Source organism: Euleptes europaea, chromosome 7, assembly GCF_029931775.1.
Source record: "Euleptes europaea isolate rEulEur1 chromosome 7, rEulEur1.hap1, whole genome shotgun sequence".
In the NCBI taxonomy this organism is placed as follows: domain Eukaryota; kingdom Metazoa; phylum Chordata; class Lepidosauria; order Squamata; family Sphaerodactylidae; genus Euleptes; species Euleptes europaea.
In genome coordinates this window covers 55383063-55401687 of record NC_079318.1, presented here as the reverse complement: position 1 = coordinate 55401687, position 18625 = coordinate 55383063, and the positions used below count along the sequence as shown (strand labels likewise).

At 43.1% G+C, this 18625-nt stretch overlaps 1 protein-coding gene across 4 annotated transcripts in view; it reads right to left on the bottom strand.

Moving 5' to 3' along the window:
* Window positions 1-455: 455 nt before the first annotated feature.
* Window positions 456-18625, bottom strand: part of EML4 (EMAP like 4) — a 94596-nt gene continuing 76426 nt past the window's right edge. For all 4 annotated transcript variants that reach the window (XM_056852568.1, XM_056852569.1, XM_056852570.1 and 1 more), the window contains 5 exons: window positions 17362-17459; window positions 8103-8190; window positions 3871-3969; window positions 2757-2887; window positions 456-956 (listed from right to left, as the gene is read on the bottom strand). In XM_056852568.1, the coding sequence (XP_056708546.1) occupies window positions 486-956; window positions 2757-2887; window positions 3871-3969; window positions 8103-8190; window positions 17362-17459 (887 nt within the window). In that variant the 3' untranslated portion in view covers window positions 456-485. The remainder of the gene's footprint in view (window positions 957-2756; window positions 2888-3870; window positions 3970-8102; window positions 8191-17361; window positions 17460-18625) is intronic.

The following is an 18625-nucleotide window of genomic DNA, read 5'->3' as shown; positions in this document are numbered from 1 at the left end:
CCCCTCTTTTTAATATAAAAAAAGAAATAAGAGCTCCGCAAAGGCCTTGCTGTTTTATTTCCTGCACCTGGGGTATATTACTCAGCACTTTTGTTTGGTGTTAAGATTCTTTGTACAGAAGACAATTTCTTTTCTCCCACCAAGGATATTACTGAAGCTGATTTATCCCCCTCCTCCCCCTTATCATTTGCATCATGCCTCTTTTTGACAACAATTTTCATAGCTATATCTAATGTAAGTTTACATCCTACCACCTGGACTAGCTTTCGCCTGGAACTACCAAGGTGGCTCCCTTGTAATGGCTCCATGCACTGAAAACAGAAGATCAGACCAAAAAGTCTTCAACTGAAACCCAACAACTGGAGTGGCTCCTAATTTGGGGCTGCTTCTCCTGCCCAACTTTAACCTTCTTCCTTTTTTTTTACAAAAGTACTCGCACTGAGAGGAAAAAAATATATATAAAAGACCATCTTGATTCTGAGCTCTTAAGACACTGGAGAGTTTTCAGGCTGGTCTTCGGTAATAGTGGATTCGCTCTGCTCCTCGCTCGTTTCATTGGATGGATCTTCACAGTTTGGCTCACCTGGATCCAGACTGCTCCCTTCGCTCTGCTCCTCGCTTTGCTCCTCATTAGCTTCTACAGTCTGCTCCAGATTATCTTCCGAAGATACTGGGAAGGCATCCACTGCACTTTCATGAATTACTGTTTCATCAAGTGGCTGAGCAAGGGGAAGGGGGGTGCTTGGCTGTACAAAGCTTTCACTGGGATTTACTGACACTTTTGTTGTGCCGATGTCTACCATAATATCATTCTGTGGCAAAGTTACTTTCTCCACAAGTCTCCACTGGATGATACTCATATCTTTGCCTCCAGTTGAAATCAAGTGACTATCATTATGAGTGAAGCTCACATTTGTCACATGGCTACTATGGGCGCTGTATTTATGACTTGGGGCCTGTTGAAACAAAACAGGAAATGAAAATGTATTTGACAAGGAACAATATATTCATTCAACAGTGGTTTCATGTCAACATCCCAGCATCAGGTATTAAGAACGTTCCTCCACTTTCCTCCCTCTCTAATTGGAGCCCACAGATTAAAAAAATAATAATCTGACCATATCACTGTGAATTACACTTGTTGCAAGACCAAGGATAAACTCTACTTAAGCTTCTTTGAAATGACCATATGGTACTCCATTAGCTGCCTAGAATGCACTTTAGGGAGAGTGTGAGATATAAATATTTTAAATCGATACATAACATTGGCAGTCTTGGCACACATGAACACTTGCATAATAGTCACTCTTAGGATCTGATGGGACTTGAATTCAAGCAGCATCAATCACTGCCCTCTCCTTCATGCAAATACTGGTACGGTAGCTGTAGGAAATCCATTTACCACTCCTCTTAATTGATTCTCTGAGCAACCCCAGTGAAAACTAAATATTTTTTCAACAAGATTTCTGGCTTTTTAGCTATGGTTATGCTGTATTTAAACACAGGAGAGGCTCACCATTAACAACATTTAATGCTTGTACAACACCTGGGGGAAAGTTTAGAATTATTAAACTTTATGATCAAATATAGGAAAATTTGGGAATAATTAGGGAAACAGTTGTGGGTTACAAAAGATGTACATGCTGCTTTGGTTGAAAAACAAAGATAGTCAAAAGTCTTGCCTCTTATAAACTAATGGACTGTGCCATGAACTGCAGTTAGGCCTTCTCTACCATCTGTCCTTTCCTCAGTATGTTGACGAAGTACCAGAAGCAAAATCACACTGATACACTAAATCCGTGTTGGCGAACCTATGGCACGAGTGCCGGACTTGGCACGCGGAGCTCTCTCTGTGGGCACGCGCAGGTAAGTTGAGCAGCCATAGCGGCTGCCTTCCCTGGACTCCCCACCACCCAGCTGGGCCGCGGGGAGCTTGAACTGCTCTGTCAAAGCCCGCCCCTTCCCTGGACTGAACTGCTCCATCAAAGCCCCCCCCTCCCTGGACTCCCCGCCGCCCAGATGGGCCGCGGGGACCTTGAACTGCTCCGTCAAAGCCCGCCCCCTTCCCTGGACTCCCCGCTGCCCAGCTGGGCCGCGGGGACCTTGAACTGCTCCGTCAAAGCCCGCCCCCTTCCCTGGACTCCCCGCCGCCCAGCTGGGCCGCGGGGACCTTGAACTGCTCCGTCAAAGCCCGCCCCCTTCCCTGGACTCCCCGCCGCCCAGCTGGGCCGCGGGGACTTTGAACTGCTCCCCTTCCCTGGACTCCCCGCTGCCCAGCTGAGCCGCGGGGACCTTGAACTGCTCCGCGCTGCCTGTTCAAAGCCCCCCCCTCCCTGGACTCCCCGCAGCCCAGCTGGGAGGAAACCTCAGGTTAAATTGCCGTGTTGGCACTTTGCGATAAATAAGTGGGTTTTGGGTTGCAGTTTGGGCACTCGGTCTCTAAAAGGTTCGCCATCACTGCACTAAATGAAAGGGCTAATGCATATTCTTATTGCATACATCCGAGTGGCACTCACTCACACTTTGGGACTTCACAGGCAACAGAAATTCCTCTGGGTCAGTCCCACCATCCAGCCATGTTGTCTAACATATGGTAGATGCAGGTAACAGGGATGGTGAGTACATACGTGATGCTGGAATAATTACACTTTCAGATCATTTACATACGTGTGAGTGTGCACATGTACGCATGAACAGGCATTTCACTTTATACCCAGTCTTATTGTTGCCTCATAAACTAGGCCATTCAGACATACCTTTGCCTTGGAGCAGGGATACTGAAATAGATGGACTTTACAAAAGTCATCAGCAACTGCTATCACCTTCCTGTTATGAGATCTGACAAGAGCATTGATATCGGTTCCATCTGATCCTTCAGGCCACACTCCTTCAACATAAGAAAATAAATGAATCAGGACTGTCTCCTGCTTAAGCATCTTAGTAAACTGTCCTTCAGTGTTACTCCTCTGAAGATGCCTGCCACAGCTGCTGGCGAAACGTCAGGAAAGAAAATACCAAGACCACGGTTACACAGCCCGGATAACCCACAAGAACCATCTTAGTAAAGTATACGAGTCTTATTAGATTAACTGACTACATTTGGATCAAGCTGAATATTAAGAAGATTAAATTCAGCAGGACAAAAAAGCATTCTGTTTCAGATGTACTCACAAGCCCCAGCAGGCAGCATCTTAGAAGGCGCACAGGCTGATACACACTTAACAGAGTAAACAAGCTATATCTGAGATCCCCACTCTAAATAACAGTCAGATATGAGTCGCAGGTTCTCGTCAATTTCTGCATACACAGTCCAAATTTGGACAAGGATGATGGTGGTCATGGAGAACAAGGTTATGACCTCCCCTCATGATGTTTTCAGGACTTGAAACTGTCCAGAGTGATGGCACTATCTGGCCCATTTGGGAAACCTACACGTCCTTGGGTACGTGTTTCCTGTAACTGCTTTGCCATGTATGCTGTGGTCCTGATGTGAGCTGGGCAGTGCACAAATGGGAACTGAGAACTCACAACTCATATCTGACTGTTATACAAGGTATACGAGTTAATCAGCCTGCACTTTCACACTTCGCTCACATGCACATCAAATAGAAACTGTACACTTTGTAAAAATAACAGTATTGTGTGTTCATATAGGTGCTAAATACAACAGAAGATATAATACACAACTGTTCTGCAGGTAATTAAATGATAATATTTACACAATGTACCTCCATTCATTGTGAAAAAGCAACAGGATGAAGCTCTGCAAAATACTTTTTAAAATGATAAGCAAAATCCTCCTCCTCTAAACCCAAAGCCCACAGTTTTAAACTCACACACAGTAGCATTTAAAAGAAAGCTAGAACTCACCAAATACTTGGAAGCCCAGCACACAAGTGTATGTGACCCAATCTACATCCTTACAATCAGAACGATTCCTGATTAGTTTACAGCCATCTGGAATGTTCCCTTTTAAAAAGATTGCAAAACACACAATGGAATTATGTAAACAAGTAACATTTATTTTTGTTTTTATTTTTAAAAAATCATCTGAAAGTGCTTAATTGTACCAATGTCCTCTGATTCGAGAACATTTTGTCACCCAAGTTCATATTTTATGCCACAAAAGTAAGGACGATTCAGCAACTTATGCTATACTGTATCTATCATCCACTATGGGAAGGCCCAGAGATGACAGAAATAAACAAAAGCACACAAGCCCCCTTGTAGACAGAGAAAAAAACTATTAGCCTTGAACAGCTTTTGGCATCTTTGAGTTACATAAGCCTAGAGAGTACTTTATTAACCACCTTCCTTGATATGTGGCTGGGGGAAAATACACCTCCATTAGGATTATTTTTTTTTTGCATAATATTTAACATGATCATACAACTGGCACTGAAGCAATGTGGGGCCTGCCGAAAGTGAACTGTTCTCATCAATGTACCTCCACTGGGCTCATTCAGTATTTAATGACTACTTGGAGAATAACCAAAGCTAGAAGTCCATCATAATCTGATTATATCCAGAAATTACCACATCATCATAAGGAAGCTTATATATAAAGGGATACACACACACACACACACACACACACACACACACACACACAAAGGAGCTGCATCTCTTTCAGCTTTTTATTGCTTCCAAGCTTTTTAAAGTGATAGGAAAGGACATTCGGCTTGACAGCTTGCAACCCCAAGGAATAGAGAGATGAGACCTTAGTGGAATGAAAAATATGTTTTCCATAGTGTAGCATTCAGAATTCAATGTATACACGTAACTTTCTAGTGGAAACAAACCCAAGTGTGACACGCCTAATGGTCCTCAGCTGTATGGTCAGTAAAATACCCCAGTACGAGTCTCCCAAACTAGAATTTAGGAATAGGCAGCATTCTGCCACTGAGAACTTCATTTTGGACTTTGGTGCTTATGTCCTTATGATAACCATCTTTAAGTACTTGAAGGGCTGTCATACAGAGTATGGTGTGGAGTTGTTTTCTGTTGCCCCAGAAGGTCGGATCAGAACCAATGGATTGAAATTAAATCAAAAGAGTTTTTGGCTAAACATTTGGAAGAACTTTCTGACAGAGTGGTTCCTCAGTGGAACAGGCTTCCTCAGGAGGTGGTGGGCTCTCCTTCTTTGGAGATTTTTTAAGCAGAGGTTAGATGGCCATCTGTCAGCAAGGCTGATTCTGTAAACTTAGGCAGATCATGAGAGAGAGGGCAGGAAGGGTTGTGTCTGTGTTCAGCTCTCGTGGCCCTTTCTTACATGCCCAGGGTAATGCTGATCACCACTTTGGGGTCAGGAAGCAATTTTCCTCCAGGCCAGATTGGCCAAGGGTCCTGAAGGGGTTTCCCCCCATCTTCTGGGCATGAGCAGGGGTCACTGGTGATATGTGGGGGGCAGGAGGTAGTTGTGAATTTCCTGCATTGTGCAGGTGGTTGGACTAGATGACCCTGGTGGTCCCTTCCAACTCTATGATTCTATACCTTTGTTACTCATAACTGATACTAATAGAATTTAAAATTACTTGTACTGATGATCAGAAAAGAATACAATCCTAAATGTTCTCTTTCCTCTTTGGCCCCTTAACCCTTGCTCTATTTAATATTCAGAAATTATCAGAGCTATCACTTAATTATGACATAAGCAAAATGCCCATTACCAAGTTGCTCCCAGGAGATCCATCAGTGTTGCCTCCCATTGTCAGGTTTAGGGGCATCTTGCAGTGCTATTTTCTTCTCATACAAGTGAATGGCAATTAAACCCCCCATACTTTGTTGCCCTTAAATCCCTTCATTAGAAAGGCAAATGTTATATATTATATCCCAGTGGATTTCCTACCTCTCAGTCTGCACATTTGGGGAATTACAATTTGCCTCTTGAATTCTCATCTGCAAGCTCAAAAACTACTGGCAGGCCAAAGCAAATTTACTAGGGTTGGAGAAAGCTCATAAAAAAATGCCAGAAATACTTCTGCTGTTTGCTTGTTTAAAGAGAGCTGAAACTCATCAGGCCCAGACTGGTGTACTCCAAGACTGCATATTTTCTCACAGTACATTTCTAACACACTTGAAAAAAGATGTGCTGTTACTCCAGTCGCTTGTCTTTCAGATTAAGCAAAGCCTGGCAAAACCCAAAAATAAGGGGAAAGGGTGTGCTAATTCTAAACAGTGTTAAGTTATGCATGATCACCTCAATGTGGCTTTTAATATATAAAGAAAGACTTGTCCAGCAGTGAAGCACCTCATCAAAGGCCGTGTTGTGGGCACTTCCACTAGTAGAAAGAGATGAGTAAGCACTAGAGACAGCAAGCTCTCTGTTGAGGCATTCAGACTACGAAATTCCCTCCTCACACTGGTTTCCACTAAAGCTGTCTAGCTTCAGGTACCAGAGAAAAGGAACTTTTTCTTCCAGCCTTCAGGTGATTTGACAGATCTGATAGCTGACAATCTAATTCCCCCTTACCTTGCTCCGGTTTTAAATAGCCATAGCGTAGGAATATTGTACTAGTCTTAATAACTTTCAGTGGTCATTATATTGTTGCAGTTATTGTAAATGTATAGACTTTAAAGTTGGTTTGTATTACATTATTGCTGGTATTGTGGTTTTAGTAACTGCTGATATTTTAAATCACCTTTTTGTTTACACCGTGTTTTGTTTTGTTTGGCCTTGTATGCCACTTTCAGAGAGAGAGGTTAAAATAGCGTATTTATTTATTTATTTGGGGAATATATATGCTGCCTCTTCAGAGACCTGCTTGAAGCGGCTTACAAGTAAAACCAGTATCATGAAGCCACAAAAACCAACATAAAATTATCTACATATGAATCAACTTAAATTTATATACTTAGCAAGGGAGAGGGGTATGGCTTCTGGCTCTCGTGTGTGTATGTGTAAAATGCTGTCTAGTTGCAGCTGACTTACGGCGACCCAGTAGGGTTTTCAAGGCAAGAGACTAACAGAGGTGGTTTGTCTTTGCATAACAACCCTGGTATTCCTTGGTGGTCTCCCATGCAAGTACTAACCAGGGCCAACCCTGCTTAGCTTCTGAGATCAGGCTAGCCTGGGCCATCCAGCTAAGGGTCTGGCTCTCATAGATGACATTAATTACGGAGTTGGTATTCAGAGGAGTGGCTCTCTTGCTGAACTTAATGGGTATCAAGCTCAAATGGGGACAGGCATTACCTGAGAACCCCAGGGAGTTTGGGACTTTGTAAGTCAAAGCCAAACTCTACCTTGTTCTTGAACACCATTTTGGAACCTTGGACTCCACTCAGGGCCCTAATGATCAACAATTCCAGCACCGTGCACAGCATCTTTCATGTACTACAATGGTTTTCATCTCAGCTCGGCCACAAGCTCACATGTAACCTATGACATGCTACTCTTTGTCTCTCTCGCTTTCTCATTTGGATCTACAAGCATTGGCCTCACAAAATGGCTTGTGGGAACAACGGCCAAGATAACGTATGCAAGGCATGCACCACTTGGAACCTCCCCAAGCCGAATGCAGCCCAGCAGACATGTACCGAGTGGTGCCAAGTATCCGATGAACTCTTTCCCTCAATCCAACCCACTTTTTAAAGCCCCACGCAGGCAGCACATAAACCAGGAGGTTTATGAAGCCCCTAGAGGGCCACCTGTACACTGCTAACGGGTGACCTCCATCTCGGAGACCCAGGAGTTGCATATATGCAAAGGGCTTTCAGCCACATACAGTTATTAAATGACAGGATATTAGAGTGTCGATATGCATCTCCAACAGTACCCGACAGGAGTCTCTAATGAGGTAGGCTTATTATCATTTTCAAAGCTGAAAGCCTGTTTCATGACACATCGCACGCCAGCGCCGCTCCTCTCTGCAAACTGTTAAACTGATTGATGCCCTTGCAGAAATGTAAGCTATATTTGGAAGCACCATTAGGTAAGAAACAGCTCAGAATCATATCAGAAGGTCAGGTTACAGAAGGTCATGCTAGTTTTCCCTGTCAGCAAGTGTTAAGGACCAATGTCTCAGTCTGTGTTAGATTCTCCCACCTCCCCTTTCCACTTTACGATCGCTCAGGCTGCTAAGTAGATATAGCTTTGTACTTACAGTATAGTATTTCATAGTCTCCCGAGTTTGACATTATGAATTTATTCTCTGGGGACCAGTCAAGGTGTGTAATATAGCTGGAATGTCCCTAAAAAAAGTAAAGAACACAAAAAGAAGAAAACATGAGACTTTCCCCCCCATTAAGTTAGCTTCAGCAGGGTAGTTGCGCTGGTCTGCAGAAGGCGAGCTAGATTCATGTCCAGTAGCTCAAGTCCAAGGTAGATTCAAGTCCAGCAACTCTTGAAAGCTTATACCCTGAAAATCTTGTGGGTCTCTAAGGTGCCACTGGATGAAATTTAGCTCTTTTGTTCCTACTGGGACTGAATTAAAACAAAACAAAAACAAGCTGAGGTGGGGGGGGGGGACAACAATGCAAATCCAAATCACCAGACACAATTCTGAACCCTTCCCCTTCCAAAGGTTCATACTAAAACAACAATAACCAACCACAAAAGCAATCCATCAAATTCTGCTGCTGCACAGAATCTGTTCGTTTCAAAGGGCTCAGGCAGAGGTCCTTTGAACAGGTTATATGCATGCTTTTGTACTCCAATTGTTGATATTTTTGCTTTGACATTTCACCCTATCTACAATAACAAATATAATTTGAGAAAGGAGGCCAAAAGCTGGACAAATCTGCAATAAAAATGAGATGAGACAAATTTTCACCCAATGCAGTAGTGAAAGGAAGAATGGAAGAGAATGGCAATCAAACCAGGACTGTACAATTTCTTTTTCTTTACTATACACTTATTAAAAGGGGACTTTCACACATGCTGAATAATGTCCTTTCAATGCACTTTAGTGATCATTTGCAAGTAGATTGAAAGTGCATTATTTGACGTGTGTGAAAGCATAGTTTCATTGACCTATGAAGCTTCCTTATGCCAAGTTAGACCATTGGGGGATCTAGCTCAATACGTTTCTACGGCTGCTCTCCAGAGTCTTGTGCGGAGAAAGATCTTTCCCGACACATGCTTTCTGAGACCCTTTAACTGGAGACATCAGGGAATGAAGCTGGATCCTTCTGTACACTCAACAAATGCTTTGCCACTAAGCCACAAATCACTACATCCAATAGTAAATTTGCCATCCTCTTTGCGGACACCGCTGCACAGACAGGGCACGGGTCTCTACACAGTTGAGGAGACTCCCTAGGTAAGCTGAAAAAAGATGACTTTGTAAGTTTACCAATGGGGGGGGGACCCTCAAACACTGGCCTGATAATGACTAAATACTATTAAATATTATCCAAAAGAGATAGAACTTGGTATCAGTTAAAGGTGGGGGGGAAAGGGATGGGGAGGAGGAATCAGTTTACTTCAACCCCTGAGAGCTTAGAGAAAGGGGGGGGGGGATTTTGGAGATATAATTTTATGGTCGGATCCTAGTCTGAGTTTTATTAACACTGTTTTAGACCACTTTGTTGCCTTACGTGCCTTTTATGCCTTGGCTTGCTTTTAGTGATGATTTTCATTTGTATTTTTTATTATTATAGACTTCAATAGGTTTATTAGTTTTTGTTGTTATGATTTGTTTTTATTAGTTTTATTGTGTGGTTTGTTTGTTTTATAGCTGTGAATTGCCTCAAGCAGCTCTGAAGAGGTGGAATACAAATTTTCTAAATAAATATATACATTTCCAACCCCCCTCCAACTGCTATTCCTTGCAGACCCCCCAACTTATCTTATATCAATGCAATAAAGAAGACTGTGATTCAGCAAAGCATATGCACATATGTATTTCCCCTTGGTTGCATTTTGAAAGGCCTATGTATACCGAAAGAGTATCATGTGACACAGGCTATTTTTTTTAAGCAAAAACTTTTTAAAGCATACGCCCGAGCTGTTTCCCAGCTTTTATGTAAAAAGGGACAGCATGAAATATGAATGTCAAGAAATACTTGTTTAATTTAGGCTGCTACAGGAACAAGCTGGGCAGGAACAAGAAGAGAAATAAGCGTCCTATAGTATGTGGGCTGCTCATACATTATTCCTTCCAAGGTCATTATGGTGGCCAATAAGCTCTCAGTGAGAAACAGGATGCTGAATTTTTTTTAAGGACAGAGCCTTCTCTTTTTAATGTCAATGGGAGGACTGGATGCTTACTTCAGCGGAAGCAATGCTGCAAAACCCATAAACAAAGATTACTGTAACCCTATTTATAGTTGTCCTGCATCCAGGAGTGACATGCAATACTTTCAGTCTACACAAGTTTAATGCCGCTGTCAAGGACATGAGTAAGGATTTGGACATTTTGCTGACTGGAAATCTCCCTGTGTTCTATATGGACAGGCATAATTAAGGGGACAGTTTGCAGCAGTGATTTTCACAACAGCATGGGCATTTCTCCTGGTCACACTGATGGTGAAAATGTTTTGGTATGTGGGCTGTTATCGGTGTATGGTATTGTTTTGCCAGTTTTGCAAGTTTTGTTACAGGATTCCATGCACAGGAAGGATAAAAATGGATAAAATGAGAAAAATAAAAATAAGCAATTGCCTTGCATGTATTAGCCATCTCTGATTTCTCAAATGGTCTTCAAGACAAAGAGTGGGGGATTAAAGAGAAAAAAATACTGAAGTTACAGTATACAATCTGACCCCCCAAAATCTTAAAGATCCCGGAAACCAGTTCTAACACAGAAGCACAGGGACGGGAAAGGATACAACCATTTACTAAATCCTGCCTGACATTTGGCAGCTGTTAAAATTCCTGCGGGAGGTGGGAGGACAGAACAAAGCAATTGGGAAGGGGGTCTGTTGTGGTGGAAAATCCCTCTGAGCAAGTAACTGTGACAGGCACAATCTGAACGTCTCATTGCAACAGTCTAAATAGCGGAGCTTCACATTCCAATGGAAAAAATTTCCGTTCAGCAGCTACCCCACAATGAAAAGGACATTTCATGCTTTCCCTCGGATAGACTGTACACACAGTGAGCGTAGTTACTACTGGCTTCTTTGGACAGCAAAAATATGCAAAGAGCAGATGCCTGCTTATACAGACACAGCCGCTACACCCCATCTTCAGTGAATCAAAGTGTATACAGACTTCAGAAATGGAAGCAAATGGTAACAACCAATTTGGCAGCGCATATGCAAAGCCACTGCAGGCCCTGCTGAATGCCTACTACTTCCTTCTGGGTCATACAAGTTTTCTCTTCATGCAAGGGAGGGGTGGGCAATTTCCCTGAATTCCCACTCATTGTATATCTCTGTGTTGCACAGATTGTTGTCAACAAGGCTTCCCCGAAGTCCCAGCACTGAATTTTGAGGGGGTCACAGGGGCTTCTGGGGGGGGGGGAATCCAGCTGTTCAAGTGGAATGTTCATAGAATCCGACCCATTTTTACTATGTACAAATAGCAAATCGTGCACTGTTTGAGAGGCCTGGATCATTCTTGGCCTTGTCTTTGCCTGAATTCCTATTTGAATGTGAAAAGCAGAACTGGCCCTGAATGTGCGCCCGACCTTTCATTCCAAAATCCCCAATCATCCAGGGAGGTACTGTATGTGTTTTAGGGCTCCCTCGGAAATGAGCTGGGGTTCATCTCTGAAATTCAAAAAGATGTCCTGAACAATCACACAGACAGAGTTCTATTCTGCTGCTTCAGTTGCCAAGGGAGTTTTCACACAACACTGAATTTTCTTTTACTCTTTGAAAATGGGCATGGGGGTTTGCGCCGGTATGCAAACCAGAAATACAGAATGCTCTGAATGCCCGTTATCAAATTTCATTAATATCTCTCAAATGGAGATGGAGCAATTGTGTTGCAAGTAAACTAATAAACAGAATACCATAGGGTCAAGTTAAGCCAGGCCTTTGTTCAGCTAGCCAATTACAACATGATATCAGATACAAAAGCTGCATCTGAAAGCGTTCTTTTGGACCTGAGGATAGTGAAATAAAACAGAAAAGTGATTTAGAGCTTGTCATGGGACATACTATGCTGGAAAGGAGGTCTTATTAGACCCTCTGATAGACTAGTCCTTCAAAGCAAATAATATACCTTAAACCTGTCTGCAGAACAGCTTGTGTGGCTGACAAAACCAACACAGCCAACCAGCCAAGGACTGCGGCTTGCAAGGTAGTTGATTTCACAGCCTGTTCATTTTTGCAGACTTTGGCTGATCACAATAAAAAGTGAATAGCAGTACAAGGATCAGAGCTCTGGAAGTCTGCTTTGCCTGCATCTGTGTAGAAAGGCAAAGAGGCAGACATTCATACAGGGCTAGGGAGGGATTCAAGGCAGATGACAAGCTCAGGAAATGGTTTACAGAAATGATAGAACTGGAGAAGGAGGCTGTGTCTAATAAAATCAAACCTGGTGTTGGGACAATTGTTTAATTATTTTTATACCCAAAGTGGAAAATATATCCCTGGAGCAATTCAAGTGTTTAATCTAAAAATTATTCCCATTATTCTTTTGGGGGTTGCTATTTGGTAACTGCTGTTAATGAATCTATAGATCATCATCTGCTTCAGTTTTTATGGAGGTTGTTAAATGCCCCTCGTTGCTTCGCTGGTGTTGTCCTCTGTTCTGAGTTTGGCCCAATGTCACTTGAAGCTAGGGCATGGTTGTTTGCCTTTAAGCTACAATTTAGGCCTTCTTTTAGCACTGAGGGATATGTAGTTTTTTGGAAACATGACTCGTATAGATCCTCATGGCAAAAAAAAAATGATGGCAAATGGTTGTTGATGGGCATATCGTGGGATATGACAAGAGATCTTGGGAAATCAGAGGTTTTCTCTGAAATAAAAAAGCGTATTAAAGAGATTGATTATGTTAGCACATCGTTTCGTGCTCATCGTGTTTGCTCGTCTCAGTTCTTTGGAATTCCTCCCCCACATTGCTTGCCTGCTTAAAGCTATTTCTTGACAATTCCTCGTTTCTTAAAGAGCTTTTTTCTTGCTAACCCTTCTATGGTTATGCAAGGTAGATACATGAACCTACCATATAAGGAAATAACCTGCCCGTGTTCTTCTGGTTCTATTGATTCTCTAGCACATGTCCTCCTGGAATGACATTTTTATGAGCATCTAAGATTAAGATATATTATTCCTCTTCTAACAGATTGTACTAGGACCTCTATGTCTGAGTTAATACTCTATTTATTAAGTAACATCAATCCTAAGGTTACATTGGCAGTGGCAAAATTTATCTCAGTCCTTGTATCCCTTAAACAATAGAATTAGAATTATGCTGCTCAAGCTTTATGAATCAAGGAGCTTCTAAGAGAGAAAGGAAAGAACGGGAGAAGAAGCAATTAAAAATCCAAAATAAAAACACAAAACCCCCAAACACCACAGCAAAAGACAGGTTTAGCAATAGATATTTTTTGCATGAAATAAAGGCAATGAACTCCTGGCAAGAACTGTTGGCCAGCTTTCTTTTCCTGTTCCTTTAATGGGAGATTTGAAGAGACTGGAACCAATGAGAAGAGAGCACCAGTGGAGACCTAGCTCCGCTTAAATAAAAGAAACCATAGGGCTTGGATGAGCAGCAATCTCTAACATGGCCATTTCTCACCTTCCCGTTCTGTTAAAGTAGTAGCAGCAAGAAGAGACGCCACACCTCCTCAAACTCTTTCCTTTAGCTTCTCATTGCTTCTCCCCAACCCAACTCTCTCTACACAAAAAAGCATCCTGAATCATTCATAAAGAAAGAAAATTGACCCGACGAAACCTGATCTGTTATAAGTAAGTCTGAGGAGAATGATTTCAGCATTTAGTCATTTTTATGTTTTTTGACAAATAATTATGTATCTATCCAATTTAAAAGAGAAATTAAGACTGCAGATCATTAAAAATTATTTCTTTTATCTATTTCAAAATTTATAAATTCCCCACAAGAGGGCATTAGATACTGCAGATACATAAACTTCAAGCACTGAGAAGATAACACAGTGAGTTCTGGTGGTATGGCCATAACAACAACTGGTAGTAATCTGAGCAGAAATGTTTTATGCATCTCCTGTGATATATCTACCACCACATATGTAAGATCAGCATGTAGTCTTCAATTTGGATCAGCTATCATGTCTTAATCTTATGATCTCTAATGTACTCAGGAAGTCCAAACATAGAAGAGGACAACTGAGTGAGAAGAGCGCAAACCAGCCTAATTGACAGGCCTTCAACTTTCCATTGTTACCAGACTGGAGCGGGATGAAGCTACGGGGAAGCTGCTCTTGCTTCTGCAGTTACATGGGTGGATCCCAAAAAGGGGGAGAAATCCACAGTTCTCTTTAATCACCCTGGGTACAGATGCCTACAGTCTAACTAGATGCAACACTATCCAACAGGTAACTTGGAAGAAACGAGTCCCATCTTGTTAACGGCCACTAACATGGAGAATGAAAAGCTTCCACACTGACAGGAAGAAAAATGGAGACGTGATTCGTTTGCTTGGATCCTATGAACTTGACCAGAGCTGTGAAGGAAAGAAATGTCTATATTGCTTCTCTACCCCATAAAGCTGTATCACAGCACAGCTATGGGAAGAGGAAGACAAAGGCTATAACAATGGCTTCAGGAATCAGGGAAGCACACCAAATGCCGTTCTCCTGTCCATCTTTTCTTTCTTTCCCTGCCCCTCTTCCTTCCCAGTCCTTGCTTGCATCTTTTGAAGCAGAACAATCATGCCTCTGTTTTCTCCAATTCAAAGCAACCTTGTGTCCAGGAGTAGCCTGGACCAACAGCGCCCACCCCCACATCAGCTGCCTCCCCCAACCAACTCCCTTGCTGCTTCCATTCCCAGCAGGGTTTTCTAGAGCTCTGTTGGTGCAGCAGTGGCTGAGAATATGGGCTCCAGGCTGGGACCCACCTACCCTGCCGGCCCCAGAGCAGTGGCCACTTCAGATGTGGCAGTGGCATCCATGCTACTCCTCTGGCAGTGGCATCCATGCTACCGTTGAGGGTGGAGAGGCCACTCCTGTGCCCCTAGAACTGGAGGACTCTCAGCCCAGGCCCAGGATGGGCGGGAAAGCCAGCTGGCTATGCCCTTACCTGAGGCCATTACCTCTGGAGGAGAAGGGAGCAGGAGGGCAGACAGGAGCAGCCTCAAGGGGAACAAGCAGCAAGCCATGGTCCAGCTGGGCAGCCATGAGATCAGAAGAGGCTGGGACTGAGTTGGTGAAAATGGCCCCAATGGTGAGCAGCCCCACAACATTCTAGAGGCTGAGGAGAATGTCTGCAGGGCGAGCCCGTGGTAGGCAGGGGCAGGCCCAGAGGCCAGTAACCTTCCCCAGTTGGGCACTTGGTTTGCCAATGGGGAGAGGCTGAAGGTGGGGAGAAGTCAGAAGGCGGACACAGTGGGGAAGAGAGTAAAAGGGAGGCAGGTGGCCTTCCCCAGGGTTGGGTCAGAGTGCCTTGCAGGGCCAGTGATGGGACTGGGAAGCAACTGGCAGGGTGAAACTAGTAGATGCCTCAAAAGAAGGCTCCTAACAATATCCAAGGACAAAAGGGCAGGCACAGCTCTATGCTCCTTGTTCCTGAAGAAAAAAGGAACAAGGTGAAGCAACCCCCTTTACTTCCCTTTCTAAGGCCTGCCCCAGTGCCCGGCAAAACAGTAGAGCAGCAGCAAGCTGACTTGGGCAAGGAGTGTCACATCGTTTTAGTCTCTTACGCTACCTCCATGTTAGTGGCCTTAATGATGGACATGATTCTTCACAATTACTTGTGAGTGTACAATTGGATAGCGCCATGCATAATTAACAATATTTTTAAAAATGATCTGGATGAAGGGGTGGAGGGTCTACTAATTACATTTGCAGATGACACCAAATTGAGAGTAGTAGTAAACACACCAGAAGATATAGAATTCAACGAGATCTGAACACACTTGAAAAGTGGGCCAATGTGAACAAGATGCAGTTCAACAAGGAGAATTCAGAATTCTACATCTGGGTAACAAAAATGGGAAGCACTCATACTGGATGGGGGATACACTTCTGGGTAATACTGTGTGTGAACAAGATCACTTAGAGGAAGGCAGAGAGCTGTTCCTGTTGGCAGCAGAGGATAGGACTCACAATAATGAGTATCACTTCAGGTACTGGCTGGATGAAAGGTACTGGCTGGATGTTGGGGAAATTTTTTTTTACAGTGAGAGCAGTTCAGCAGTGGAATTGGCTGCCTAGAGAGGTGGTGAGCTCCCCCTTTCTGGCAGTCTTCAAGCAGTGGCTGGATGAACACTTGTCAGGGATGCTCTAGGCTGATCCTGCATTGAGCAGGGGGTTGGACTAGATGGCCTATATGGCCCCTTCCAACGCTATAATTCTATAAAAATCTTGATATAACCGTACACATAACCATACACATAATCACATCAAGATTGCTTTTGGTAGCAGTTTTTCAATGTGCACATTCACACCGCTAACACAGAGAGTGAAAAGATACTATAGAGGGGGGGAAAGATAGCCCCTTAGTTAAATAGCTTCAAAAGGAAGGTTTCTGTGAAAAATTGGAACATTGGACCATTAACTTCAAAGTTCTGTAGACAGGATGGTAACTAGAGAACCTTGACCAGAGCGTTGTTTTCATAACAGATCTTTTCTGCCTGAAAAGTTGCATCTGAAGATCGGTGACCCTTAGGAATGTCATGAGATGGGAGGGGAATGCACAGAAATGGCAGATTTCCCTACTCACTTTGTATAAGCGGAAGATCTAGATCACTATACAGACAGTATGTTCTTTCATCTCATCCAACTTGTAGAACTCACTCCTCTTAAGAATCTAGTACGCACTCCAGATGGTGCTATCACAAACCTTGGGTCCTTTACCCTTTTCCAGCAACCCCTTTCCAGCAGCCAAACCATAACAGGTATCCATAACAGTAACTCTATGCCATGTGTAAATGGAGAATGTGAGTGCAAGGCGAGGTGATATTAGATGAAAAGGCTTTGAAGCTCAGAATATCCTTTCAAGTACGACTTCATATACAAAAATCTGGTTAAAAGTGATGAATGAAAGATGTTTGTGAATTAAAAACAAATATATAACTGTAAGTACTGTGAGTCTGATGCAGTGAATGGAGTTCTGGGTCTAGAAGCCTCCATTTCAAATCCTTTCCTGAGTATGACATTCACCAACTCATTTATGAGCTGATCACTATTAGGGCATGTAGACAGGATAAATAATAATAAAAATTATAACGTATTTCTGCACTGGAAAGTGTTCTGTATGGAGAAGGTAACAAATAAGTTATCTTACTTTACAAACCACATTTTGATACTAAGTCATGCTATTAAAAACACTTACAGTGCACTTTCCATATCTGCTATACTTCCTTCCATTGTCTGTCACTATATAGAGGTAAATGAAGTTGTCATGGGATCCCACTGCAAGGAAGGTGCCATCTATAACAGAAATCAGAAACAGTACAGCATGCTAAATGACCACAGTTCGTGTCAGTGTCTAGCTCTTCCGTTCTGAAGGGCTTGATTGGATGGATCTGATGAACCATGAATTGAGTTCATTCCCCGTTGTCCCAGTCCCTCCACGCCCTTCACCCCCTCACACTTGGCTCCTGAGGTTCAGAGGACACCCCCACACACACACAATGGAGTGGGCTGCAGTAAGCTGCAGCTCAAGAGGGTTTTGGCAGAAATCATCCCTTCTTCTCTTATATGAGTTCTTTTGTGAACAGAGCAAAAGCCTGTGCAAGAGATTTCTGTCAATTCACCCTCCTTAAGAACATAAGGCAGGCCATGCTGGATCAGACCAAGGTACATCAAGTCCAGCAGTCTGTTCACACAGTGGCCAACCAGGTGCCTCTAGGAAGCTCACGAACAAGACAACTGCAGTAGATTATGCTGCATGTGTTCCACAGCACCTAATATATTAGGCCTACTCCTCTGATCCTGGAGAGAATAGGTATTCATCATGACTAGTATCCATTTTTACTAGTAGCCATGAATACCCCTCTCCTCCATGAACATGTCCCCTCTTAAAGCCTTCCAAGTTGGCAGCCATCACCACATCCTGGGGCAGGGAGTTCCACAATTTAACTATGCCACAATTTAACAATTTAACTCCTTGCTGTAGTCTCCCCTGCCTTCCCCCTGTGCTGCAGCCCAGTCCGCTCTTGATAGCCACCAACATGCACAAGCAGCTTTTCAGGGAGTGTAAGAAGCTATGGAGTGAGGAGCAGGTCAATTAGTTCTACAGACTTCTTCAGTTTGTTGTCATTTATTACATGCAAGTTGATGTCAGTGGGTCCAAAACCCATGTGGTTATGCCTACAGTTGGCTATGGAGGAAAAATCTCATGGGGATCAAGCAATTCATATACTCCAGCCCTATTGAGCACTTTGAACTGACTAGCTGGATTGCTGCCAATACATTCAATAAAGTGCACAATACAGCAGGAACTGGTAAGCCATTGTGAGAGACAGATTGACCACTGGTCTGATTTAGCAGGGCTCTTCTTAAGTCTTCTTCAAAGTGCTGGCAAATGGTAATTATTGCAATTATATCATGTAGGTCCCAGAGAGAACCTTTCCCACAAATTGAAAGCTTAAGGC